At 40.1% G+C, this 23166-nt stretch overlaps 3 protein-coding genes across 4 annotated transcripts; all 3 read right to left on the bottom strand.

Annotated features, from left to right (window-relative positions):
* Positions 1-204: 204 nt before the first annotated feature.
* Positions 205-2098, bottom strand: LOC115397730 (arrestin domain-containing protein 3-like). Its single transcript, XM_030104175.1, has 6 exons — positions 1816-2098; positions 1302-1362; positions 1054-1204; positions 867-963; positions 438-670; positions 205-360 (listed from the first exon to the last, which is right to left on the bottom strand). Exons 1-6 carry the CDS (start codon positions 2096-2098, stop codon positions 205-207), a joined length of 981 nt encoding a protein of 326 aa, XP_029960035.1.
* Positions 2099-4240: 2142 nt separating this feature from the next.
* LOC115398423 (arrestin domain-containing protein 3-like) lies at positions 4241-7071 on the bottom strand. 2 transcript variants are annotated; one of them, XM_030105167.1, is made up of 6 exons: positions 6809-7071; positions 5799-5859; positions 5555-5705; positions 5390-5486; positions 4931-5067; positions 4241-4737 (listed from the first exon to the last, which is right to left on the bottom strand). In XM_030105167.1, exons 1-6 carry the CDS (start codon positions 7062-7064, stop codon positions 4462-4464), a joined length of 978 nt encoding a protein of 325 aa, XP_029961027.1. In that variant the 5' UTR covers positions 7065-7071; the 3' UTR covers positions 4241-4461. The 2 variants fall into 2 exon arrangements, with proteins under 2 accessions (XP_029961027.1, XP_029961026.1); XM_030105166.1 differs by having other exon boundaries at positions 4811-5067.
* Positions 7072-8202: 1131 nt separating this feature from the next.
* LOC115398218 (arrestin domain-containing protein 3-like) lies at positions 8203-12513 on the bottom strand. Its single transcript, XM_030104893.1, has 6 exons — positions 12064-12513; positions 11909-11975; positions 11298-11445; positions 11020-11122; positions 10669-10934; positions 8203-9990 (listed from the first exon to the last, which is right to left on the bottom strand). Exons 1-6 carry the CDS (start codon positions 12323-12325, stop codon positions 9898-9900), a joined length of 939 nt encoding a protein of 312 aa, XP_029960753.1. The 5' UTR covers positions 12326-12513; the 3' UTR covers positions 8203-9897.
* Between the last annotated feature and the right edge of the window lie 10653 nt (positions 12514-23166).

The raw sequence follows: 23166 nt of genomic DNA on the forward strand, positions 1-23166 counted from the left end.
AATAAAATACAGACAGCAAGAAAAATAAAACCACTAATTGTTCTTCATTTTATGAATTAGTGCAGACAATACAGATCACTGTTTCCCCTTTTTTTTGGCATTCACAACAGACAGCAACTTTCAAGCTCCTGACAGAAGGTTAAACTGGATAATTTATAAACATAATTTTTTTCAATATATATTTGAGTGTCCAGATATTTTCTCTCATGTCTCAGAGGCAGCTGGTGGAGACTGTGTGTCACAGTTCGACCCGTCTTCAGATTCGCCGGTAGGATTCACAGCCTTTACTTCTAATGCAGGCAGGATGACGATGGGAAAGGTCACCTCTGGGTCCAAAGCGTATTTGACATCCAGATACACCTGTGATGGAGAAACACCAATCCTCATGATGAACATGTAGTCTTAAAGAGGCAGAGTGTGGGAAGCTCGATACACACCTTGAGTCTGTACTCCACTCTGAGGATGTCACAGTTCAAGATGGAGACACTGGTGTCAGGGGGGATGGTGAAGGTCCTGGTGACGGTCCCGAATGCCGAAGGAGGGATGGCTTCTCCCACCTCCTTCAGGATTTCATCTGTATCCACTTTTCTCTTGCCCGCTGCAAAGAAGCTGTGTTTGCTGTAGACAGAACTTGAACTCTGAATGGAGGCCAGCACCTGTATGCCTTCCCCTGAAAAAAAACAGATCAAAAAATCTGTCACCATTAAACAGTGGTAGCAATAATCTCATGCAGCAAACAAAATTTTAAGATGCTCTTAAGTTTGCAGTAAACTGAAAGCCTGAAATTATGCATTTTGTGAAAAAATCAAAACATTTCTTCACCCTAATGACTTGACTAAATCACAACACACGGGATGCAGGGTTACCTTGGTGGAAGCCTGTTCGTCCGACTTTCACATCCATGCCGACTGTTCCTGAATTTAAGAACTTCATCCTCCTGTCAATGATGCTGTGCTGTGGAGCCTGGCAGGGAAGAGTCAGTTAACGCCACAGCAATGGCAAACACTGTGTATGAGCGTGAGAGGGTGCCTCAAGTGTGTGTTGCAGACGTACCATCAAGGCTGGATCACCGTTCAAGTCTGTCTTTTGGATAAAGGTGACAACAGTCTTGGCTTTGCTGTCCAGTTTCTTTGGCCGGCTCAGGTTGGCTTCCAGTGTATACTGAACACGTCCACATTTGCTGAAGAAGGAGGACGGCAGCTGTCTGGATGAATGTAACAACAATTCAGTTCATCATTCAGGGTTAAGATCCTTTTACAGACAGCATCATGATTCTTCGTTGTGTTTTAAAGACAACTCACTGCGTTGGGATTTGAAAGGTGAACGGATAAACATGGACGCCCTTGGTAACAACATTATTGTCTGAAAACCAGTAAAACCACTTGTCAGTGTCAGTTAAAAATTGGTAAACACAGTCAGTCAGAATATAAATTAAATTCTGAAAAACTCTTTAACTACTCTTTTCTGTACTGGCACTCTGATAATCATAAAAAGTTATCATTACCTGTTTGACATAGTTAAAGAAAAATAGTTTAGCGGTTTAAAAGATGGCATGCAAATCCCATCAAGCTGTTGTTTCAGCTCAATCTGACTCTTCTTTTATGATATAAAATTTGAAATGAAACATTTTGAATTAGGTTTTAATCATTCAAATCAAACTTTTCAATACCCACACATTTTTTTTCTGAAAAAGGGGGCTCATTAAGAAATACAAATTGTTATTAAAAACAAAGCAGAAGATAGAGTTGAAGAAAAGAAGAAAAAAATTTTCTCAGCATTTAATAAACTACAAGTAAAACACATCAAGTAACTTACCTTGATGATCCTGAATGATGAACTGCAAGATGCTGAAATACTTTTCTCTGCTCTGTAATATTTCTATGTTTTTTCCAGATCCTTCATTCCAGCGTACCTTGGCATTTCCTCTCAGTTTTATGCAGAGTGACTGTACTTTACAGTCTTTTGTTACCTCCAGTGTAATCGTCCCACTAATCGGGTCACCGCTGGTGAAAACATTGGTTTTGTTTATGCGATCATATCCCACAGAAAAGGTCTTAATAGTGTTTGAAATCAAGCTTCCAACTGTGTCAAACTGCATGTTGCCTCCGTCAAGAATCATGTGAGATAAGAACCATGTAGGATTTATATATGATGAGTTGAGTTCCTACATGAAGAGAGAAACATGTTTCTTTATATTATTTTATTGTGTCAACTACAGTAAACAGTGTGATGAACATTACACAAAGAGCTTCCACCTCCAAACATTACTTTATTGCATGAACCAGGGAAGTAATAAAGGTCACTTGTATTGCGAAGAGTCCGAAGCGGTGAAAACAACATCCTGTCCTAATTCTATTTGTGTGAGCACGTATAAAATCTGGCAAAAGCATGAGCTACATTTGTATTAAAAATGAATGCCTTATAAGTTTTTAAACTTCATCACTTTAGATACTTCACTTCACTGTTTGGTTGAGTGTTTATTTTTTTTCTTGTATGTTCCATTTCCACTGATTCCATTTGAATTCAATCATCGGAACTTTGTTTTTTTCCCAGCCTTCACTTGAGTTTTAAGCATTACAGCAAAATGATCTGCAGTGATTCAAGCAGAACACACTGTCAGGAAAAGTTTTTTTTTTCTTCTTTTTTAAGTTAAGTGGTTTAGTTTCTGACTCAAAACGGCAGGTTTGTAAAAAAATAAATAAATAAATAATAACAATAAAAAAACGGTAACTTCAATGGGTTTGAGGTTTAAAAACTGTAATTAACCTTTTTTCACAGTGGAAATGTTTCAAGACCACAGAAACACCCAAATATTATTTATTTTATGAGCATCTAGTTTTTGTTCTCATTTTAAAATCCACATGAAATGTAGATTAAAATTGTTATAAAGGCGTTTATAACAAGGAGTTTATTTGAATGCTGTTTTAGGCTAAGAGAATACACACTGTATATGAAACTGAAGAAGAAGAAAAAAAACATTCTACAGAAAGACAAACCTCACAGTTTTGGCCTCACATATTGCACTCATACTGCCAAGGAAACTGTAATTATTTTTATTCACAAAGTGACTTCCATGCATCCCAGTTCAACGTGTGATATAAACACAAACAAATTAAAACAAAAAAAAGAAAGAAACTGTATGTAGCCTGCTGTAAATAAAGTTCACTTCTCTCCTGGTCACCCCCTCACTGTCCTCTTCACTCTCATGCAAACACATTCATGTCTGGTATTCATGGTATTGAAGTGTATTCTTGAAAATTCTGACAGTTGAACAGGTGTTTTTTGCAGGTGGTGACTGATACAATGAAATAATCAATTCACTTGGAAATTGTACTAAATCTGGCCTTACCGTTCTAAATCAATTGTGAAACATTGAGACATGTACTAAGACGTTACCAATGTGTTGAAATGAATGAGAAATACCATTGTGTTGTGAGCAGTTGCAGTAGTTTGGAGTTTTGACCATGTTGTTTAGAGAATGCAATTTCTGTTTTCGAGAAATGAGCCAAACCACCCGAAAAAAACTAACTCAAAGCAATAAAATTGAATTAAAAAAACTCAATTACAGCTTAAAAGCCTCTTATTGAATGACAACAAGAATACATTTCTAGGCAAACGCACATAAAAAAGAGGAAGAAAGAAACAAAGCAATGTTATTTTAGAGGTGATGATTAAACTAAAAGTTAAAAAACACAACACTTAGAGTAACATAGTTTAAGTGAAATAAACCAAATATCTCACTTTCAATTGAAGTAAGAAATATTTTCTTTGTTTCTTTTTTTTTCTTTCCTCCTTTAGGTTAAGTGATTTAGTTTCTGACTCAAAATTACAAGTTCTATTGTGATTCCTGTCAATATTACTGACTGAGTTAATGATTGAGTTCAATGTGGTTTCGACATGACTCCATCATGTCTGTCACGGTGCTACTGACTCCAATTACTCTCTAAAGCATTTGCTGCCCCCTTGTGGGGGACCTCACTCATACCAGGAGCAGATTCATGCAACGCTCCAGTGAAGTTAGATGGCTGGGCAAACAGAGTTAAGCTGCACCACTCAAAAACACATTTTGCAACAGAAAAACCTAAAAACAGTGTTGCTTTATGACACAGCTGACCATATGTGTGCACTTTCAGCTGTTTCCCCATTTCTTTAAAACTAAATGTCAAAATAATGTGAGAAGATGACAATCTCCTGATGCAAATCAGATTTTCTGAAGACACGAGTACCATGTGGTGTTTAGAATAAGAACACAGAATTGTTACAGTTTTTAAATGCAACCGGTATTTTTTTTATATAACTTTTATTTAGGTTTTTTTTAAGGTATTTTTTTCTTTCTCGACATTCATAAACTTGTGTTTCTTGTCATAAAGAAAAAGCCTCATTAAAAACTTGGAGAACATAAATGGAGAGAAATCATTTGGAGACGAGAGGCCCACGCCTTCCAGATCTACGTTTGATCTTCTACTTTTTGTCCCAGCCGGTCAGAGGGGGGTAGATCCCTGAGGAATCGAAGGTGAGCGGTGGAGGGTGCAGCGGGGGTGCAGAAGGCGGGGCAGAAGGGGTGTAGGCGGGGGGGTCAAAGAAGCTGGCCCCTCCGTACTGGGAAAAGTTTGGTGTTGGGTCGAACCCATAAGCAGGAGGCAGGGATGGCTCTCCATAGCTCTCTACGAATGCAGGCAGGACGATTATGGGGAACTTTATCTCTGGGTCCGCAGCATATTTGACATCCAGGGAGACCTGAGACAGACACGGGGGGGGGGGATTATTGTATCTGACATGCAGTCCTGTCTGCAGAGAGATCAATACCCACCTTGAGTCTATACTCTACTTTCAGGATGTTGCAGTTCAGGACCGACACCCCCGTGTCCGGAGGGACGGTGATGATCTTGGTGATGGTCTGACCTGCAGAGGGTGGGACCGGCTCGCTCACCTCCTTCAGGATTTCTTTGGTGGAAACTTTTCTCTTGCCATTTGCAAAGTAGCTGTGCTTGGAGTAGAAACTGTACTTGAGCTTGACGTCCCGAGTCGATTTGTTCTGAATGGAAGCTACAACGTTTATTCCCTCCCCTGGAAAACAGAACACCGTATTTCTGATGTGGGTCTCATCATGACAAAAAAAAAAAAAGTCTGCAGATCACAACTGCTTTGGAGATTAAATCCATTTATGATTTGGCAAATGGACTTTGTTTATATGGAGAGTTTTACTGCAGCACACTTTACAGTCTCAGCTGCATTCATAGTTTCATTTGCACTATCACACACCGATGGAAGAGGTCAGGAGGTCAAAACCAATCTGGCACATGGACTCCCAGAACCAAATGGGTTCAACCAGGGGTTCAAAGGTCATTATTTACTGTGAGTGAATCCACCCTTGTGAACATAATGTTACCTTGAAGGAAACCAGTTCGTTCAATGTTTACATCCATGCCTACGGCTCCCGAGTTCAAGATCTTCATCTTCTTCTCGATGGTGTTGTGCTGTGGAGTCTGAGAGAAAGAGCTCGGTCACATAAAGCCTGAATTTCTGTGTTTTCGGGTGAATCGTGAGCGTATACCGTCAGAACTGGATCACTCTTCAAGTTTAATTTGTTGATGACGTTGAACTCTGCCTTGGCTTTGCTGTCGACCCTCATCGACCTGGACAGGTTTGCTTTCAGCGTGTACAAGATCTTTCCATATGAGCCTCTGAAGCTGGACGGCAGCTCCCTGCCAAAAAAAAAAAAAAGAAGTCATTCTTAAAAGCGATGATGAAAAAAATATAGAAACCGTTGATTAGGAAAATATTTTTAGACAACTCACTGTGCTGGGATCTGAAAGGAAAAAGGAAAGACATGGCTGCCCGGGTTCAGTGTAGTAATTCCTGTGAAGCAATAAATATGGTGGATTCAGTCAGTTGGCAAAAGACTTAAAATTACAATTAACAGTTTTTTTTCACAGAGGAAATGGGTTCAAACCCACATCCAGTTATTTTTTTTTTATCCTTGATTAGCATCTATTTTAAAGAGGACATATTATGCTTTTTACACTTTGAAGAGTTTCTTATATGAATGTGTTGCCGAAGCCTCATTGTGACGTTCAAAATTGAAAACTGTCTGTTTCCTCCCTGTCTTGCTACACCGCATTTTGTGAAAATGCCTGCTGAAACGGTCGAGTTTGAGTTTGGTCCGCTTATCCTGAAATAAGCGGTTTAACTCCTCCCCCTGACTGTGCCCCCACGTGTGTGAGAGTGGGCGTGGCCAGACGCCTTCAAGTACCTACTGGAAAGCAGGCTCAGAAACAGCCTGTTCTGAGGAGGGCTCCTCAGAGCGACTTTTTAGACCACTGAAACTCCGAATAAAGGATGAATTTGGGGCGAACAAACTGAAATACTATGTTTTTGGGCTTCTGAGACCTATATGACATGACTAAAAATAGCATAATAAGTCCCCTTTAAAATAAAAGGAAAAAACACAAGCAGATACTTTGACCTACTCAGTTAATGTTTGACACTGAATACATTTTTGCTGAGTTTTTTTTACCATATTACTTCGAAAGTTTACAATTCTTTTGTTTGGATTGCAGCGTTTGTAGTTTATTTTTTATTGATTGATTTTGTTTATGTGATCACGGGCCAGCGAAAGGCTCTTAACTTTATTGGACATAACAAAGTTGACTTTACAGAAAGAAGGAGGAGAGAGAGGTGTGTGCTTTACAAACAGGCATGAAGCTGAACACTTACTGGGATATATCTTTCAAAATTATGATTACCAAGGAAGAGCGAATCAACACCATGTTTGCATTGCAGTAAATGAATCAGTCACATTGCTTACCTTGTCCTTCCTGGACGAGAATCTGTTTGATGCTGAAGTACTTGTTTTTGCTGCTGTACGTCACAACTGTTTTCCCGTAGTTTTCAGTCCACAAGACCTTTGCTTTTCCCTTCATCTGTATGCTGAGGGTTTGAAAACTGCACTCTTTAGACAACTCCAATGTAATTTTCCCATGAATATAATCCCCACTGGAAAAAGTATTTCTTTCGTTGATGGGATTATATCCCACTGAGAGGCTCTTAACACTACTTGACATCGTGAAGCTTTCCAAACGACGCCGCAAATACGAAAAGAGTCAGTACAGATGAGGACAGAGGTTTTATCTGGAAGAAGGTGTGGCTGCACAATACTTCAACCAGGAAGCCTTTATCGTAGTGGGAGTGAACAGCCTGTTGAATCACATGCTCAACAAATACAAAAATATTGCTGTATTGCCAAAGTCAGTGTATTTAGCACCTGCAACACTGTTAATGCTATGCCTGGTAACTCATTTTAACAACAATTTTGCCCAATATTATCGTAATTCCTCTGCAAATAATGTATTATTTAATGCACTCTAAGGTGGAAAATATCAACTACTAGCATTTATTATTCAAACATGCACTGTGCAGAAATTTTTGGTAGTTTTAAACATACCAAAGCACAAAAGCTGGAGGCCACCTCGGTAAATCTGAGAACAACACAGCCAGTGAGGAATTTATGAGGTCAACAGTAAAATTTAAGAGGCCAACATCTAGAACCACCCAGCATCCCAACAAGCTCCACACATAGAGGAGAACTCGATATTATGTAGCTATGAACAGGTAATACAGCATATATATGTGTATTGAGCAGCTGATGGCCACAAGCCACCTATTCATAACCATTCCTCCAGGTCTCCATTTATGTAATCTTATCTTTACACTATAAAAACTTCCATTAGCAAGGGGACTTTGTGCAGCACGCTCAAGTTGCATAACAGGGGTTTGTCTAATTGTTAACCTCAGAAGCTGCAATGATGCAGGTCACAGGTGAACGAGAGACAAGCGGCTTCTGTAAGATCTCAGAATAATAAACAGTAGATTTTCTCCTTGTCTTAACTTTGACTACATTTAGACATTTTTCAAGCTTACTAGCCTAACTGGTCAACTTTAAAATCTGAGTAAAGACGCAACAGGGAAGCCCTCGATTGCTGGATTCTGCTGTGGAACTCATCAAGGTCTTATTGGCAGGACAAGTTGCTTTGATTAAGTTTGTTTTCACTTTTACTTGACTTTATTGTTCCTTTGACATTTATAAAACACCATCCCTTTTGTGACTCCGGAGTATTTTGCAGAACACGGTAAAATGCAAATAGTTGGAAAAGGAGCCAAAGAAGATGCAGACGCAGAGTCTTTGCTGGAGTGCTGAAACAATTCACTTTATTTGTGACTTTCTTCTAACATTCAGGTTTCCAGGCAGAGTAGCGACTTTATATAATGTCCACACACTCAATCTACCCTATAAAGTGCAAGTCATACACTCTGGATATATGTTCCATTATGATACAATACATTAAATATAATAAATATATGTACAATATAAAAGACGCAGACCAATAATGTAACATCACAATAAAAAAAACTTTAAAAAAAAAAGTCTCTTAAGAAAAAATGAAGGCGTATCGCTGCTCTCAGCGGTTCTCAACTCAAAGACACCATCGGAGATAAGTGAATATTAACATAAGTGCCGTCTTTAAACGAGTGCTAGCAGAACAAAGAAACGGTAACCTTCCTCCAGGAAATGAGGCTGATGGTGTTTTCAATGAGACATAATTAGGCTGGAAGATTCAATTAAGGCTAATGTTTGCAGTATTTTCCCTGCTGAAGAGAACAAAGGGTAGTTTGGGTAGCACACTGAACTCGCTCAGCTCAACATTTAGCTCTATGGTTTACTTTACTTACACGAATTAACTCTTGGATTCAACACACACACACCGAAAATATCAAACCGTAACGACAAGAAATAGTAACTTTAATAAGGCCTGAATGCAGCATAATGCCAGTACTTTATATTACTTCACTATCCACAGTTTTAGTCATATTGTTAATAAAAAACATCTATTTTATGGCGTAACAAGGATATTATGGCTTGAAGGCAGCATTATGATGCAGGGAGTCCTGTATCAGTGTGTTAAATGCACAAATAAGTGATTACACTTGACTATGGTCATTGTATGATTGTCCTGAATTAAAGCTTGTATAGTGGCAGTGTGTTGCTTTTAAGGCACCTTCAACCAATCAGTCGGTCTTTGGCTTACATTCTACAATGAGAATAAAAACCAGCTGGTCAAACACAGCTCATTTTGTCTATACACACCTATGACACCGGTATATTCCTCACATTCCACCATTGTGGGAAAAAAAAAAAAATTCTATGCTTTTATTTACATTTGAACAAAAAGTGGCATGTCCAAAATTATTCACATCCTCCTCAGTAATCAACAGATTCATTAACTAGTGCAGCAATCAGACTCTTTTTATAATTACTGAGTTGCTTGTTCCATGTCTCCACGGGGATTTTTGAGGATTCATTTTCAGCAACGAGTTCCAACTCTTTTGTTTTAAACATGTCCTCGATTCAGCCCTCATAGCATGTCCCTCCAGAGAGACACCTGCCTCCACTTGGATTTGTCCCTTCATTAGAGCTGTGCTCAAAATGCACCTGTATTGTTATGTGACCGTTAAATAAAAAAAAGGTCTGTTTTTCCAGTCATACATTCTGTCACTTTAGTTTTCTTAAAAGTAAAGAGGAACTCTCATCTCGTCTCGTCACACCCCTAAGAGTAGTCACAGGTTTGTTTGTTTTGTTTTTTTTCCCAACCACCAGATTCAGGACAGGCAGGTCTGTGGTATGCCTGCAGCATAGCAGTGGTATTAAAACACCTGAGAGCAGGCAAACACTTCCAGTGAAACGCAACGAGACAAATACAGACTCAAGATTGTCAAAAACAATACAAGAAACTTTCAATATAAAACCTGCATTCAGCTGTAAACATTAAGAGCGAAAATAAGAAACACTGAGGGGCGCATCCAAGTTTCTACCTCTGAATTTTATAGAGTTGTCTTCAGTTAAAACGGGAACCGAGCTTCAACGGGAGTGTCACACAAGACGATGGGAAACAGCACCATGACGTCAGTGCAGGGTTTCACACAGAGGCTCACCTACAGCAAACACAAGAAGACACGAGTCACAAAAATTAAGTTCACCGTGTATAAGTATTATTAATAATTGTAAACTGTAACATCATCATTTTTTGGGGGAAAAAAAATCATAAATGATGAGTTAAAGACAACTATAATACACATTACTGAGATATGTGTTGAATTCTTTCTGTTTATATTAGTCACAGTGTAGAATAGTCCATATAATCATTCAATATTACTTGCTATTTTTTTTTTTGTTTTATTCAATTTAACTTTCTATTCTATTTCTATTTATTTAGTTCTGTTATATGCAGAACAAAAAACATTCTCTCTGTTATTAATACTCTTTTTATTGTGTTCTAAGCACTGCACATACAAAACAAGAGTAACACCTTATGGTAGCATTTTCTTTAAAGAGCTAAAAGTAACTGAGATTGTGCAAACACTTGTTTTATGTAAATTAGATGATTTTTTAACCTATAATTTGCATAATACGTGAGATTTTACTTCACGTCAACACATTCCAGCTGATTTTACATATATATAAAGTGAAACATCAATAGGGGTGTTTTATTTTTTCTACCTTGAAAGTGTAAATGTACCGAAGAATCATTTCATAAAGAACTTGAGTTTAAATTTGAAGTTCCCTATAGAGGGGTTATGAGTCCCTGAACACTGGGATGGATCTGTGCCGACCTGGATGAGGTACTCCAGCTCCAGGATGCTGCAGTTGGTGATGCTCATCGTCAAGGGGGACGGGATCGTGATCATGACCTCGGCGTGTTGGTCAGAGGTGTACGGTGCGACCGGGTCTCCAACCTCTGACGCCAGCTCTTTAAAAACCGTCCTCCTGGAGACTCTGTTGTGTGTATAATACGTCTGTTGCTGCTGCAGCTTCACCTTCAGAGTTGCTGTTTTAGAGGAGCCATTGCTGAAATCGCAGATAATCTTTGCAGTTTCGCCTGGTGGAGGAAAAGGATGCAACATTAAAGCATTTCACTTTAAGCAAGTTTCCCCAAGCATGAACAGACAACTTCTGCAGACTACCAGGGATGAACGCCTTCTTCTCTGTCCTTGCTGCAAGCGTGACCTCGCCAGAGGTGCACCACAGGTTGCACGTTTTCGCTCTGTTCGAGCCTGAAAGGGGAAGCTGCAGACAACACAAGAGATGAATCAGGAAAGAAAACACATCTGAGCAATTAGTGCAGCCGCATCCTTCACAACCCATCCGCTGAAGCCATAAATTTTTCAGATCACTTTATTCCTCATCACTGAGAATCACAGGCAAAATGGAAAGTTAATTGATTTCCTGCAGAGTCACTTACCGGCAGATCTGGCTGGCTGGTATCAACGCGACTGACAAAGTTCAGGTCGGTCTGAAATGTTTTGGCCATGTGCCAGGGTCTGTTGATGCCCACTGTCAAGACGTAGATTACTTGTCCATGAGCCCCATTAAAGGTTGGCGGGAAGTCGCTGCATTGATTCATAAACAATAAATAAACAATCATAAACACCTAGAAAATCAGAGGAAGAAGCTCAAATATAAAAGAAAACTGTGTGAATAGTCAAAAAAAAATAGAGCAATAATACATTAGAAATCAGAAAACAGTGGAGTTTGCAAGTTCACAGCATGTCTTTGTGGATATAATCCCACAATTTAAGCACATGCTTGCTGGATTTCCTGTGATCATGTGCCAAAGAGCCTTTTAACTCTGTGATTTACCTTTTCCCAGTGGAAAGATTCCAGCTCTCTACCTACATCAATTGTATAAAGAAGGATGGGCTACATACTATTTACTTTCAGATATCAATCGCTTAGATTAGTGACTCTCCATACACAACATAAAAATCCATTCATTTAAACTTATTGAATTTATTGCACTTATTGCAAAAAAAAAAACAAGAATATAAAAAAAGCAGCAGGTTTCATACACACCCCTGTGGGATCTGACAGGAGAAGGGGTACATGTGTGTGCCAGGCGAAAGTTCGGGTCTCTCCACGGCTGCAAAGGAAAAAACAAAACAAAACAGTAGCTCCAGTCAGATCTGTGATAAGGGACCAGATCGAGGCTGAGGGGAGGAGCTGCAGACCTTCGTCCTGGTCCTGCTGCAGGACGGTCTTCAGGTCGAAGAAGGTGAGCCTGGCGCTGTGGCTTCTCCGGTTCTTCCCGGATCCGGTGGACCAGTAGACCCTCACGCCCCCGGTCAGCGACATGGTAATGGAGCGGATCTTCGTCGGCTTCGTCAGGTCGAAGGAGATGTGTCCCGTTAACAGGTCTCCGCTGGACACCGTGTTCCCCTCATTGGAAGAGTTGAAGTTGAAGTTAAAATTCTTAAAAGTCGACTGGAACATGGCTGTGAGCTGAGAGGAGTACGTTTAAAAAAGAAAAAAAAAAAAGAAAACAACACGTCAAAACTGTTCAAAACGGGAAGTCCAGGAAGTTGTTTTTTTAACAGTCCATATGTTGAAATCCCACAGCTGTAGGAAAACAAAGCCAGGCCAACTAACTTGGCTTTATTTACAGTGACAAAGCTGTAGGTGCGCTCGCTGCGCATGCGCACAAAGCTCCAGGGACCAGCCCAGCTGAGGAGGAGCCACGAGGCTGCAGCTGCACAACATCCGGCCTTCCGGTCAGCTCTCAGCTGCAAAACAACAACCAAAAGCACACACACACACACACACGCTCAGTCTTGTATTTCTATCCTTGTGGGGACCGTCCATTGACTCCCATTCATGTCTAGCCCCTAACCCTGACCCTTACCCTAACCCTAACCCACACCACAACAAAGCCTAACCCTAAAGAAATGTTTTTGCACTTTTACTTTTTTCAGTAACAACAACATGGTCAAGAAAACACTGTTTCTCCTACTTAGGACCGGAAAAAGGTCCCCACAAGGCACGTCGTTCCACGTTTTGCTATCCTTGTGGGGACATTTGGCCCCGACAAGGATAGAAATACAAGAACACACACACACACACACACACACACACACACACACACACACACACACACACACACGCACACACACACACACACACACACCATGTGTCACTCCTTCATCGAATCATGATCAAGAAAGCAAGAGCCCGCTTAAAAATCCTGAAGTCTCCTGGAACACACCCAACTCTAAAATATAGAATATAAGAAATTTTAAAAAGAAGATTGTATTTCTCCCCATGACCCTCATTTAGCTCTACAGCAGGAGTGTCAAACGCATTTCAGTTCAGGGCCCGATTTCATCTTGAATGTTTCAAACAGGTAAATTTTTGCAACAGAAACCTTTGAATCAAACATTTGAATGTGGTATTATTATTATTATTATTATTATTATTATTATTATTATTATTATTATTATTATTATTACATTGTTGTTGTTGTTGTTGTTGTGACACAGAGTATCCTGGATGAAAATGTTGATATTTTTGCAAAGCCAAACAATTTCTATAAAAAATTACTACATTCTCAATATGAAGTCAGTTTGATGCCATTTGGTTAAAAAGAATTTACAGTGAAATATCCAGAATAAAGTTATCCTGTAACTTGCACCGTGGGTGTTTTTACAAACTCACTCTGGCATTGAGCAACAAGGTATGCAGACGTGTTGTGTTTTGTCTGTCACTCTTAAGACTTTTGTTAAAAGAAATCTATGTTTTCTTTAAAAATTTTTTTATCATTTTGCTGGTTAGTCTTGGCTCACAGGCCTAAAGCTTGACATGTTGCTTTGCAAGATATGTCCGTGTGTGTGTGTGTGTGTGTGTGTGTGTGTGTGTGTGTGTGTGTGTGTGTGTGTGTGTGTGTGTGTGTGTGTGTGTGTGTGTGTGTGTGTGTGTGTGTGGTGGGTGGGGTTTCTGGTTCTTCAGAGTGTCCACCTCTGAGTGTGGTTCTATAAAAAAGTAGAGAAAGTACCTTGTAATGATTGTGTTATATTTGGAACTATACAAATGAAATTGAACTGAACTGAACTGAATTGAATTGAGTGCCTCGCAGTGGCACAGCCCTACATCATCACAGAATCCAGGCCTTTTTAATCCCAGAAGACCTGGACAAAGTCTGAACTCCATTTCTCTCCATATTTGCACAGTGACTCATGTAGAGTAAATGAGAAATGAGATGGATGGATGGACAGGTTTAGTGGTAATAACATAAAATCCTATTGCAGCCACATTGCTGGAACGTCCATAAACAAGTTTGAGAGCTCCGTACGTCTTTAATTTTAAGTACTTCATCACAAGTTAACGCGAGCTGCTAAAAGATTAGGTACCACATGACAGAAGTTTAAATCTAACCATTTTCTCTCCAGGATCTTCTCTCACACTGAACATCACAGTCAGCCCCCCCAGTGGTCAGTATAATAAAATATTTTTTCTGCAGAATTAACGGGCAAAACCTTACTATGAGTAAAGATCTTGGAATTGGGCAAAAACATTTAACTAAATGCAATTGAACGTGGATTTGCTTCGTCTTGCATATCAGAATGCCAGCAGGAATCAGACGTGTTCTGTGCATGCTCAAGAGCTCCGAAGCCCATGTTCATCCGTGCAACAAAAACCTTGATTTAATCTAATAATCATGCTTTAAACACTAATAAATCAAGTTAAATGTCTGCCAATATATTGATTATCCACTACTGACCCACAGGAAGCAGCTATCTAAAACAATAAAAGCATTTTTAATTCAAAATTATTAGTAATGAAACAAAACCTTAAGGTTGCTCCAATTCACGCCAGTTTTAAACTGAGGTTTCATTTTTCCCACGCGTAACACAATCACCTGTTTCTTTCTTTTTTTTTTAAAGGTATTCGAGTGAGAAAATGGTGACTTAAGTACGACAGTGTAACAAACCTGACAGAGCCTGAAGGCAATAAACCTAACGACTGTACTGTCTGGGATCTGCTCCGCAGGGTATTATCTGAGGACTCGAGCGAACATGATTTGTTTCTTGTTTCCTTTCTCTGCTTCTGTGATAAAACTAATTCTGATGTTCGGGCCTGCGGGTGATGCCTGGCGTCTTTCTAATTATCTGAATTACTTCGTCTCAACACGAAGAGATTTGTCAAAGCCGTGTGATAGATTTGGTACAAACTGCTGTCTCCAGCCTGGGCTCATGTTATCTCAGAAAAACACCTCAAATGTGATCTGTGGGAAGACAGCTTGCGTCAAACAGCAGAGTGCAAGTAGAACATGCAAAGAGCTGTTGAAGACGTTGTTTTTGGATGCGCTTTCTCTTTCAAGTCATTATAACCAGGCTAATGTATTTTCTTTATTCTGGTTTCTGATTATAAACACAGTGCATTATGGGAGAAGTAATAATACTTTAACAGTCCAATGAGGATCTGATTCTTCAAAAATAGCATAATGAAACTGAAAAAATACTGTTCTGCATCCTGTGTGGCAGTGTATGATATTTCTCCATGTGATGGATTTCATGTAATGTTGAGTTGAAATGTGCCTTTAACCATCTCGCCTTGTACTCAATATACCACTAGATGGCAATAAACGCTTTGTGATGCCCACCGTGTGATCTTGTATGTGAACCCTGACTCTGTTCATCCCTAACCTAACTTCTCATTACAGACTTGAATGTCATATTTCATCAAGGTGCAAATCAATCATTTCCCAGCTTCTCCTTGGAAGAGTGGCATTCTAAATCTATAGTTGCATTATGTTATAATAACAAGTGTTTTAACTACCCTTTGATAGCTTTATAGTACACAATGGACTCATAAAATGCAGATAATGACCTAATAAAACTGACAGCACAAAGCATTTAAAAACTCCTGGCACAGATTGACTCAGCCACGTATGTTTTCATACCTGCTGGCTCGCCTGATTTGAAATGGAAATAGACCTGTCAGCAGTCCCTCCTAATTTCTTCAGAGTATAGTGAGGCACGGCGTGCAGGCTGTTGTTCTGTGATGTATGTACGCCATGCATGACTCTACAAACAACTAGTCTCTCTGCAATGTATACACACACCGTTGATTGAATAAGTTTAATTCACAGGTGATAATATTCGTAAGCGTTAAGAGAACATCATTACCAGTTGGACAGCTCTGAATAGGATTGAAAAAAAGGATGCTGATTGATTCAGCGTTCCATTTTAATATGGTTCATATTCAATGTGTTTATGTTGGGTCTTTGTCATGTTCTCTGGTATTTTGAACAGACTGTGGAGTGCATTGGCTACTATTAAAAAAAAAAAAAGCAAAGTTCATGAAAAGTGAAGAAACTGTATGTCTGCTCTTTGTCCTACTAACCACTCAGACACTTAACATCCAGTCTTACAAACAGTGGAAAGAATTTATTGTTGCAACAGCAGTGGGGGCACAACTCTTGCAAAGCTGCTCTCACATTAAATCAACATCCCAGCTGCAGCAGGGAATTACTTGTAATACTAACACTAAAGTGAAGCTAAATCAATAGATATCTTACACAAAATAAACTGGACATACAGAATATCTACAGATTTATTCACTTTTGGCCAAGAGAGAAATGTAAGTAAATGTGCAAAATGGGTAATGAAATTAAAATATGCTCAGTGTGAAGAAAAAAAACATGCTTTTTTTTTTGTGAATGTATCGCAGCCATTTGGTTTCCTAAAAGCAACAAGTGCATTTCTGACACATTCATTGTGTGTTGAAACAATGTATTTATTTCAGACAGCTGTCACGCCACAATGTCTATCCATCCATCCATCCATCCATCTATCTCCTATTCCAGCTTTGTCCAGCGTAGGGTTGCACGGTGTTGGAGCTGATCCCAGCTGATAATGAGCGAAAGGCAGGGGTACAAGCTAGACAGGCTGCCAGTCCATCACAGGGTAAATATCTAGGCGCACGCACGCGCATGCACAGATAAATCTATGGCCCGAATGGCTTTCAGGAACACTAAATCTGGTCCACTAAACGACCTTGTAAAGAGTTAAAGTTACAAAGGAGTCATAGGCATCAGTTGTTGGACATCTGCCCATGTTTAATTCCCAGTGTAATGTATTGCAGCATTTACTGAGGTGGTAGTCTGGACTCTAGCTGCTCAGAAGTGGGTTTGTGATCAGAGTTAGCGCTTGAATCCCAATGTCAGTCGCAGGAGTCAATCGGATTGGTTCAATTCAGTCAAATCATTTTCCTCAGACAGTGTTTTTCTTTTATAAATTTTGATATTTTTAGGATTTGCTGTTATTTTTTGGAAACAAATTGAAGAAAAACTAAGGAATTGTTGGTATTTTTAGTCCAGTCTTTTAGATCAGCATGTGGTTGCATTTCATTGTATTTGACACACCATGCTGTAAAATAACAGCTGTATCAAATCTTGTTGTCATTTTAAATATTTAAAAATACCAGGAGCGCACCCTTCTCTGAGCGGTTTTCAGAATCAGTCCGCTGGTTGTCAAGTCCAGTGTGCATGACTGTTTGGCAGCTTCTACTAACAAGCCTGAACACCGTGAACCAGTGACGCAGCTCTACATGTTGAATGTGAATGTGAGTGGAGTGTGTGTGTGTGTGTGTGTGTGTGTGTGTGTGTGTGTTGGTCGAGTGCACTTGCACACACGACCATTTATAATAGGCTTCGACTTTAGCTGTCGCTGATAAGGGCACCTATCGGGTTCAGTGTTGCTCATGGTGACTGGGCTTTGCTTGCCAGCTCTGTAAATCAAGCACACATTCGTATGACGGCCGCACGGGCGTGCACACGCAGACGTCTCTCCATCCGCCGCTTTATCTCGAAGATATCGCATCACATCGTTAATTGGATCATCCAGACAAGAGCGGCCGGTATTCTGATCTGGCCAGCTGGTTTGTGCAACATGTTTGCCTCATCGTCAAAGTTTCTGCCCACCTGTACATTTTTTATGCGAACTCAAGCTGAGTAATTATACTCCTGTAATCATTCTTCTGCGTTCCTGTAACAGTTTTTGTTTTGAAACGTGTCGGCCCCTTTCAGGCCCCGTTGTTTGTTGTTGATGAATGGAGCAGACGTTTCAGTCAGCCCGATCTAAATCCAAAGTGAAGTAAAAGAACCCAGAGGATCAGCCGCGTTATTGATCTGTAGTTTCTACACACCGCCTCTCTCCTCTAGTTAATCCACAGGGTCAGCTCTAATGACATTGAGGAGCTCCTCTGGCAGTCAGCACTGCTGCCATTTGCAATTTAGATGGAGGGAAAGAGAGGAGGTGCTGGTATGAGGGCGAGAACAAGGAGAGGGGGGAAAATGGTGAAACAGGTAAAAAAAAAAAAAAATTAAAAGAGGAGTGAGGGGCGAATGCAGAGAAAACAGGCAGGAAAGAGAGAATCTGCTGGAGGGTGAAGAGTCTGGAGAGCGTCTCATTCAATAAATATTGGTCTGGAACATTTGCCAGGTGCGTAGCATTGAAAGATGTTCTGTGAGTCAAAATTCGAAGAAACATGTTAGTTCTATTTCATATCGCAGGAGAGACAAGAAAATGAATGATAGCTCTTGTCTGTGTGCTGTAATTGAAGAATGCTGTCAGCTTGACTGAATTTATCAGAAGCTACAAAGGGAACAAAACCCCACACGGCGAACATCTGTATAGTTTTTGTCTCTGTACAAAAAATCTGAAATTCCGGTAGTCATTGATCTTTTCACTGCAAAAATAAACAAAACAAAAACAAGAAGTTCATTAGGTGCAGGAGAGGAAAGGGTTAACCCCGTCAGATTAGTACAGTTATGTGTTCTTTTTTGAACTCGCTAAAAGAATTCCTGCGGCAAAACAGGAAGCCCGCAAAGGGAGCAGTTGGCAACCCTAATCTTGTGCAGATCCTCTGATAGCTTTCTTCTCCACAAACAATGCTGGTCAGGACTGAGGAGGCTCCTGAAGGGTGCTGAAAGACCCAACAGCCGCGCTCAGCCAAGACTCTCTTTGTCCATCCAGAAGCGCTGCGACTCTCAGACGTGTTTATTTGGCGTCAGGAAAAGATATTAAGTGGCTTCAAAACAGTCAGTCCCCTTAATGCTTCACATCCTCTGTTGTTTCTCTGTCTTTTTTTATATTTCATTATCAGATTGTTATACATACATTTGTTTTCTTTATTAAAAGTACAAAATAGCTGTCTGGTTCTTCCACAAACTTTAATCTGTCTTCTGTTTTAAGTATGGAAAGAAAAAAAAAAAAACGTCTTTGCCTCAAACCACGTCTGTCTGTATGTTAACTCAGTAACAGTCTGTGCATCTGATTACTGTTATATATGAGTCAGACAATGGGAGAAGACCTGTTTGGGGTTTCCTGGAAAGTTTACAGCAAGATGAAGTCACGGTAAAAGAACGATATATTTTAAAGAGTGTCAGAGTTTGTGGTTTCTGTCTCTTTGTGGTCAGATTATAAAAGCTCCTGCCACCATGATGTCATTGCCACAGGGCCAGCGCTGCAGCTAATGAGTGAGAAACACTGAGGAGTTCTGGAACGAAAGTCTACGGATCGCTCTCAGTCAGTCTGCGTCTCTCCTTGGGACTGACGCACAAGCAGCTCAGCATGCCGAACACACAATGGACTCGCCAACTCGCACGCAACACTCATGTCTACGGTTCATGTCTAAAGCAGTGCCTCATCTCAGAGTATAAGAGTTACCTCAGTAAAACAAAAGAGGTGCTTTGTTCCGTCGTCAGGCTAAATCCTCCCTCAGCAATTACCGTTCACCTTCCAAAGACCTCAGCGAGGAACAGAGCAACACTCTTTCTTTTAAAGCAGGCAGTGGAGCATGAAGACACAGGCACTCCACAGGCGAAGCCAGCTCACTCCTCTCTTTCAGCCGGCTACAAGTGAAGCTTTAGTTTAAACCAAGTGTTATGATTCTCTCAGAGTCTATAGGAGACTGTTTGACATCAGAAATGCACAATTTTTCATGTTTGAGAGAATGCTTCTAACGATTTTTCCACATACATTGTCGTCGTCCACTTTAGCCTGGAGTGAGTAGATTTGTAAAATGTAATGGCAGCCAATACCTGCAAAAAGGAAAAATCTTTAGGACTGTGCCTCAGGGGATTTTCCCTTTAAAGCAGAAGGCAGGTATGTACATAACTGCAGCAATCATACCTGTTAAACTTATGTTTGTTTACTGTTACTTAGTGAACTGTTAGCTTGCCTTGAGGACAACCTTCCCAGACTTAATCCCATCTTTAAATGCATGCAGAAACAGAGCATAAAATCACCTCTTATGGAAGCTTTGCTACAGAATGACGAAGCTGTCCGTCAAAACTGGGTCAGATATTTACCTCAAACTGTCTGGGAAATCTTTGAGCTTACAGTTTCGATCCATGAAATCAACTCCACTTGATCCCCGCCCCCCCGACCTCTACTTTATTACTGAGTGTGGAAAGAAAAGTCATCACTTAAAACGTAGTAGTTTCCCGACTCTTCTTCAATATGTTCTCATTTCCTGTTCCAAAAAGGCTGCCGCTTGAACAAATCTGAAGGTACCAAAATACTGTGGAAAGGTGGTAATAATAAAACCCGAATATTCTCCTTTTTTCTGGCAAAATGTGCATGATGTATGCTTGAAGCCAGCCTCCCCTCCCGTCTTTCAGTGCTGCTGCAGTTGTTTACATCAGGGCCAATGGGAGGCTTCCAGACGCAAAGGGTCTGACAGTCTATCAGTGGAAGAGGGTAGTTAATATGGGCACACAACCTCTGTCCTGACCTTGGTGCAGGACCATCCATCATCTAGGCTTAGAGAACGCACCAGGTTGAGAGGACTATCCAGATGGAGGACACTTTCACCCAGGTTTGAGCCCCTGCGTCGTATCCAATACAAAGCCCCTGTTTTGATTTCATATCGAAACTGTCTGCAGGTTTTGAAGATTTGCGATTTTAGTGCCCGGAGTTGTAGTGCAGAAAGAAAAAATAAACACATTGGTGAGAAGAAAAAACTGAATCCAGCATCTATGTATGACTGAAATTTTTGATTTTTATGGATTAATGCTGCAAATATATCTCAAGAAGATGATCCGTCCAGTGTCCATCACATTGATGCTCCTGAACTGTGTGAAGAGGTTTTAGTACCCAGACAATACCTGCATACGTACAGGGAGAACATCCATCCATATTCTATACCGCCTAATCCTGCGCAGGGTCGCAGGGTGCTGGAGATAATCCCAGCTGACTAAGGCCAAGGGCAGGGGACTCCTGGACAGGTCACCAGTCCATCACAGGGCAAACGCCCATGTTTAGTGGAAGGCAAAATAATGATAGTAAAGTCTTTAAATTGTTTTTTGCGTTTTTACAAATGAAACAATTCATTTCTTCATTTAAAAAAAAAGAAAAACGCAGATTGAAGCTGCTGTGGAGATAAATAAATCCTCCAGTTCACATCCATGTTTGTGAAGATACCTGAGCTATCACAATATGTAGACGCACTTACATAAAAACTGAAACGAATCCCTCCATTCAGTGTATCTTAAGGGTGACAGTTTGGTTTGTTAGAGTAAGGTTTTGGCTCGTTTTGTAGTGAGATGACTGAATTGCATTAGGTCACTATTTTTCCTATCTCTTGCATGTCAACACAAAGAAGCCCACGAGTGTGTATCACCTGAAGGACGCAGACGGCAGGTACTATCTTTTTAATACCCAAACAGGTTTTCCTCTCAGTGTTGGAGATGAGAAAATGTGTTTTCTGATGGTAACATTAAAAATGTCACAGACACACAGGCACACTCCCACACACACACACACACCCATTCCATCTCCTCCCATTTTGTTTTTTGGGTCGCACTCATCTGCAGCCTTATTACCCAGAGTCCTCTGCGGCAGCCCGACCAGCGCTGTGCTGCTGAAGTGTTCTGTTAGTCACATCAGCACCCAGCACACGCTCAACCCAGCTCAGATCATCAGGAATTTCACCGATGGAAAACCTGCTCAGAATTCAGAAAAAGGCTGTGCATACATCTAATTGTGATGGAGTTTTCCACCTTGCTCAACTGCTCTTTTTCTCAGCTCAATCTCAGAATGAAATGTTCTTTCATCTCACCAGAGTAATTAACTGAAGAAAATTTAATCAGCAATAAAGGAAAAGGGTCTGTTTTGGATTTCAGAAAGATGGCGTGGATTTTGTATCCTCTTAATTTATGTTTATAATACATGGTGTATCCCAATCATTTTGACAAATTGTGTCTTTGATTGCCTGGAACAATAATTTAGTGATGATTACAATGGCTTTGAGATTCATATTTATGTCTGCATCATAATTATTATCACATCTGCTTTTATATATGGTGGCCATCACAGCAAACAACTCAGTCATCACAATAACGTGAAATCATCTGTACGGTCTCCGAACATCTGTTGAGTATAAATGCCAGAGGCCTTTATAGTAATAAACCATTTAACAGCTGTCTAATCGCTGTATGAATCAGCATAAACTGTAAAATTCTCGCAGAGATGCTGTGCATGTTCTCATTATCACTGTTCTTAATCCTGTAGGTTTCAGCCCATTTCAGAATTTCCCACCAGTTTTAATAATGATATTATTAATAATATATACCACTGACAAAATTATCAATGGCTTGGCCTGCTCAGGACAATGCAAATCCAAAAACAAAGCCCTAAATTATGTTTTAAAATGACAAACAGATGGCTGGTGGCTGGTCAAAATTGGCTGGTAAAGTATTCCATATTTTCATTGTATAGAAACACAACACTTTTGCGCTCCATGAACCACATCCCACCATATGAACTGGAAGCATGTTCATCTCAGAGCCACAATTTCTAAATACAGCAACTTGCAAGCTCATCTGTAAATGTGGTCTTGTGTGCTTGGCTGTATGGAAATGTTTTTTTGGGTTTTTTTTTGTCATAAAATATTTGTTTTAAGTCCAAAACGCCTTTAAAAATCTCAAAATACAAGAAATAAAAGCCCCTCCATAAGCAGTGTGGACACAGTATTGCGTTTGTAATAAATGCCTCCTTGAATCAGAGTTCAAGTTAAAAACATATTGGTTAGTCGGCTCCCTGCGAAGAACTGACAGACTATTTTGCAAACAGGCATTAATCCGTTCAGTCATCTAGCATCAGAACAGAAGAGTAAGCACAGCAGGGCCCATATTTTCAGGACCGCTTAACTTCAGATGTCTGTGAAATTGGTGAGACGTAGAACGATACTAGATGTGCCTAATAGGATGTTTTCATCTCTTGCTTTCCTGTTGCATCAGCTGTTGAAAGCAAACAGTTTTTCCTTGAATGCCA

The sequence above is a fragment of the Salarias fasciatus genome, chromosome 12 (genome assembly GCF_902148845.1).
Source record: "Salarias fasciatus chromosome 12, fSalaFa1.1, whole genome shotgun sequence".
Lineage (NCBI taxonomy): Eukaryota > Metazoa > Chordata > Actinopteri > Blenniiformes > Blenniidae > Salarias > Salarias fasciatus.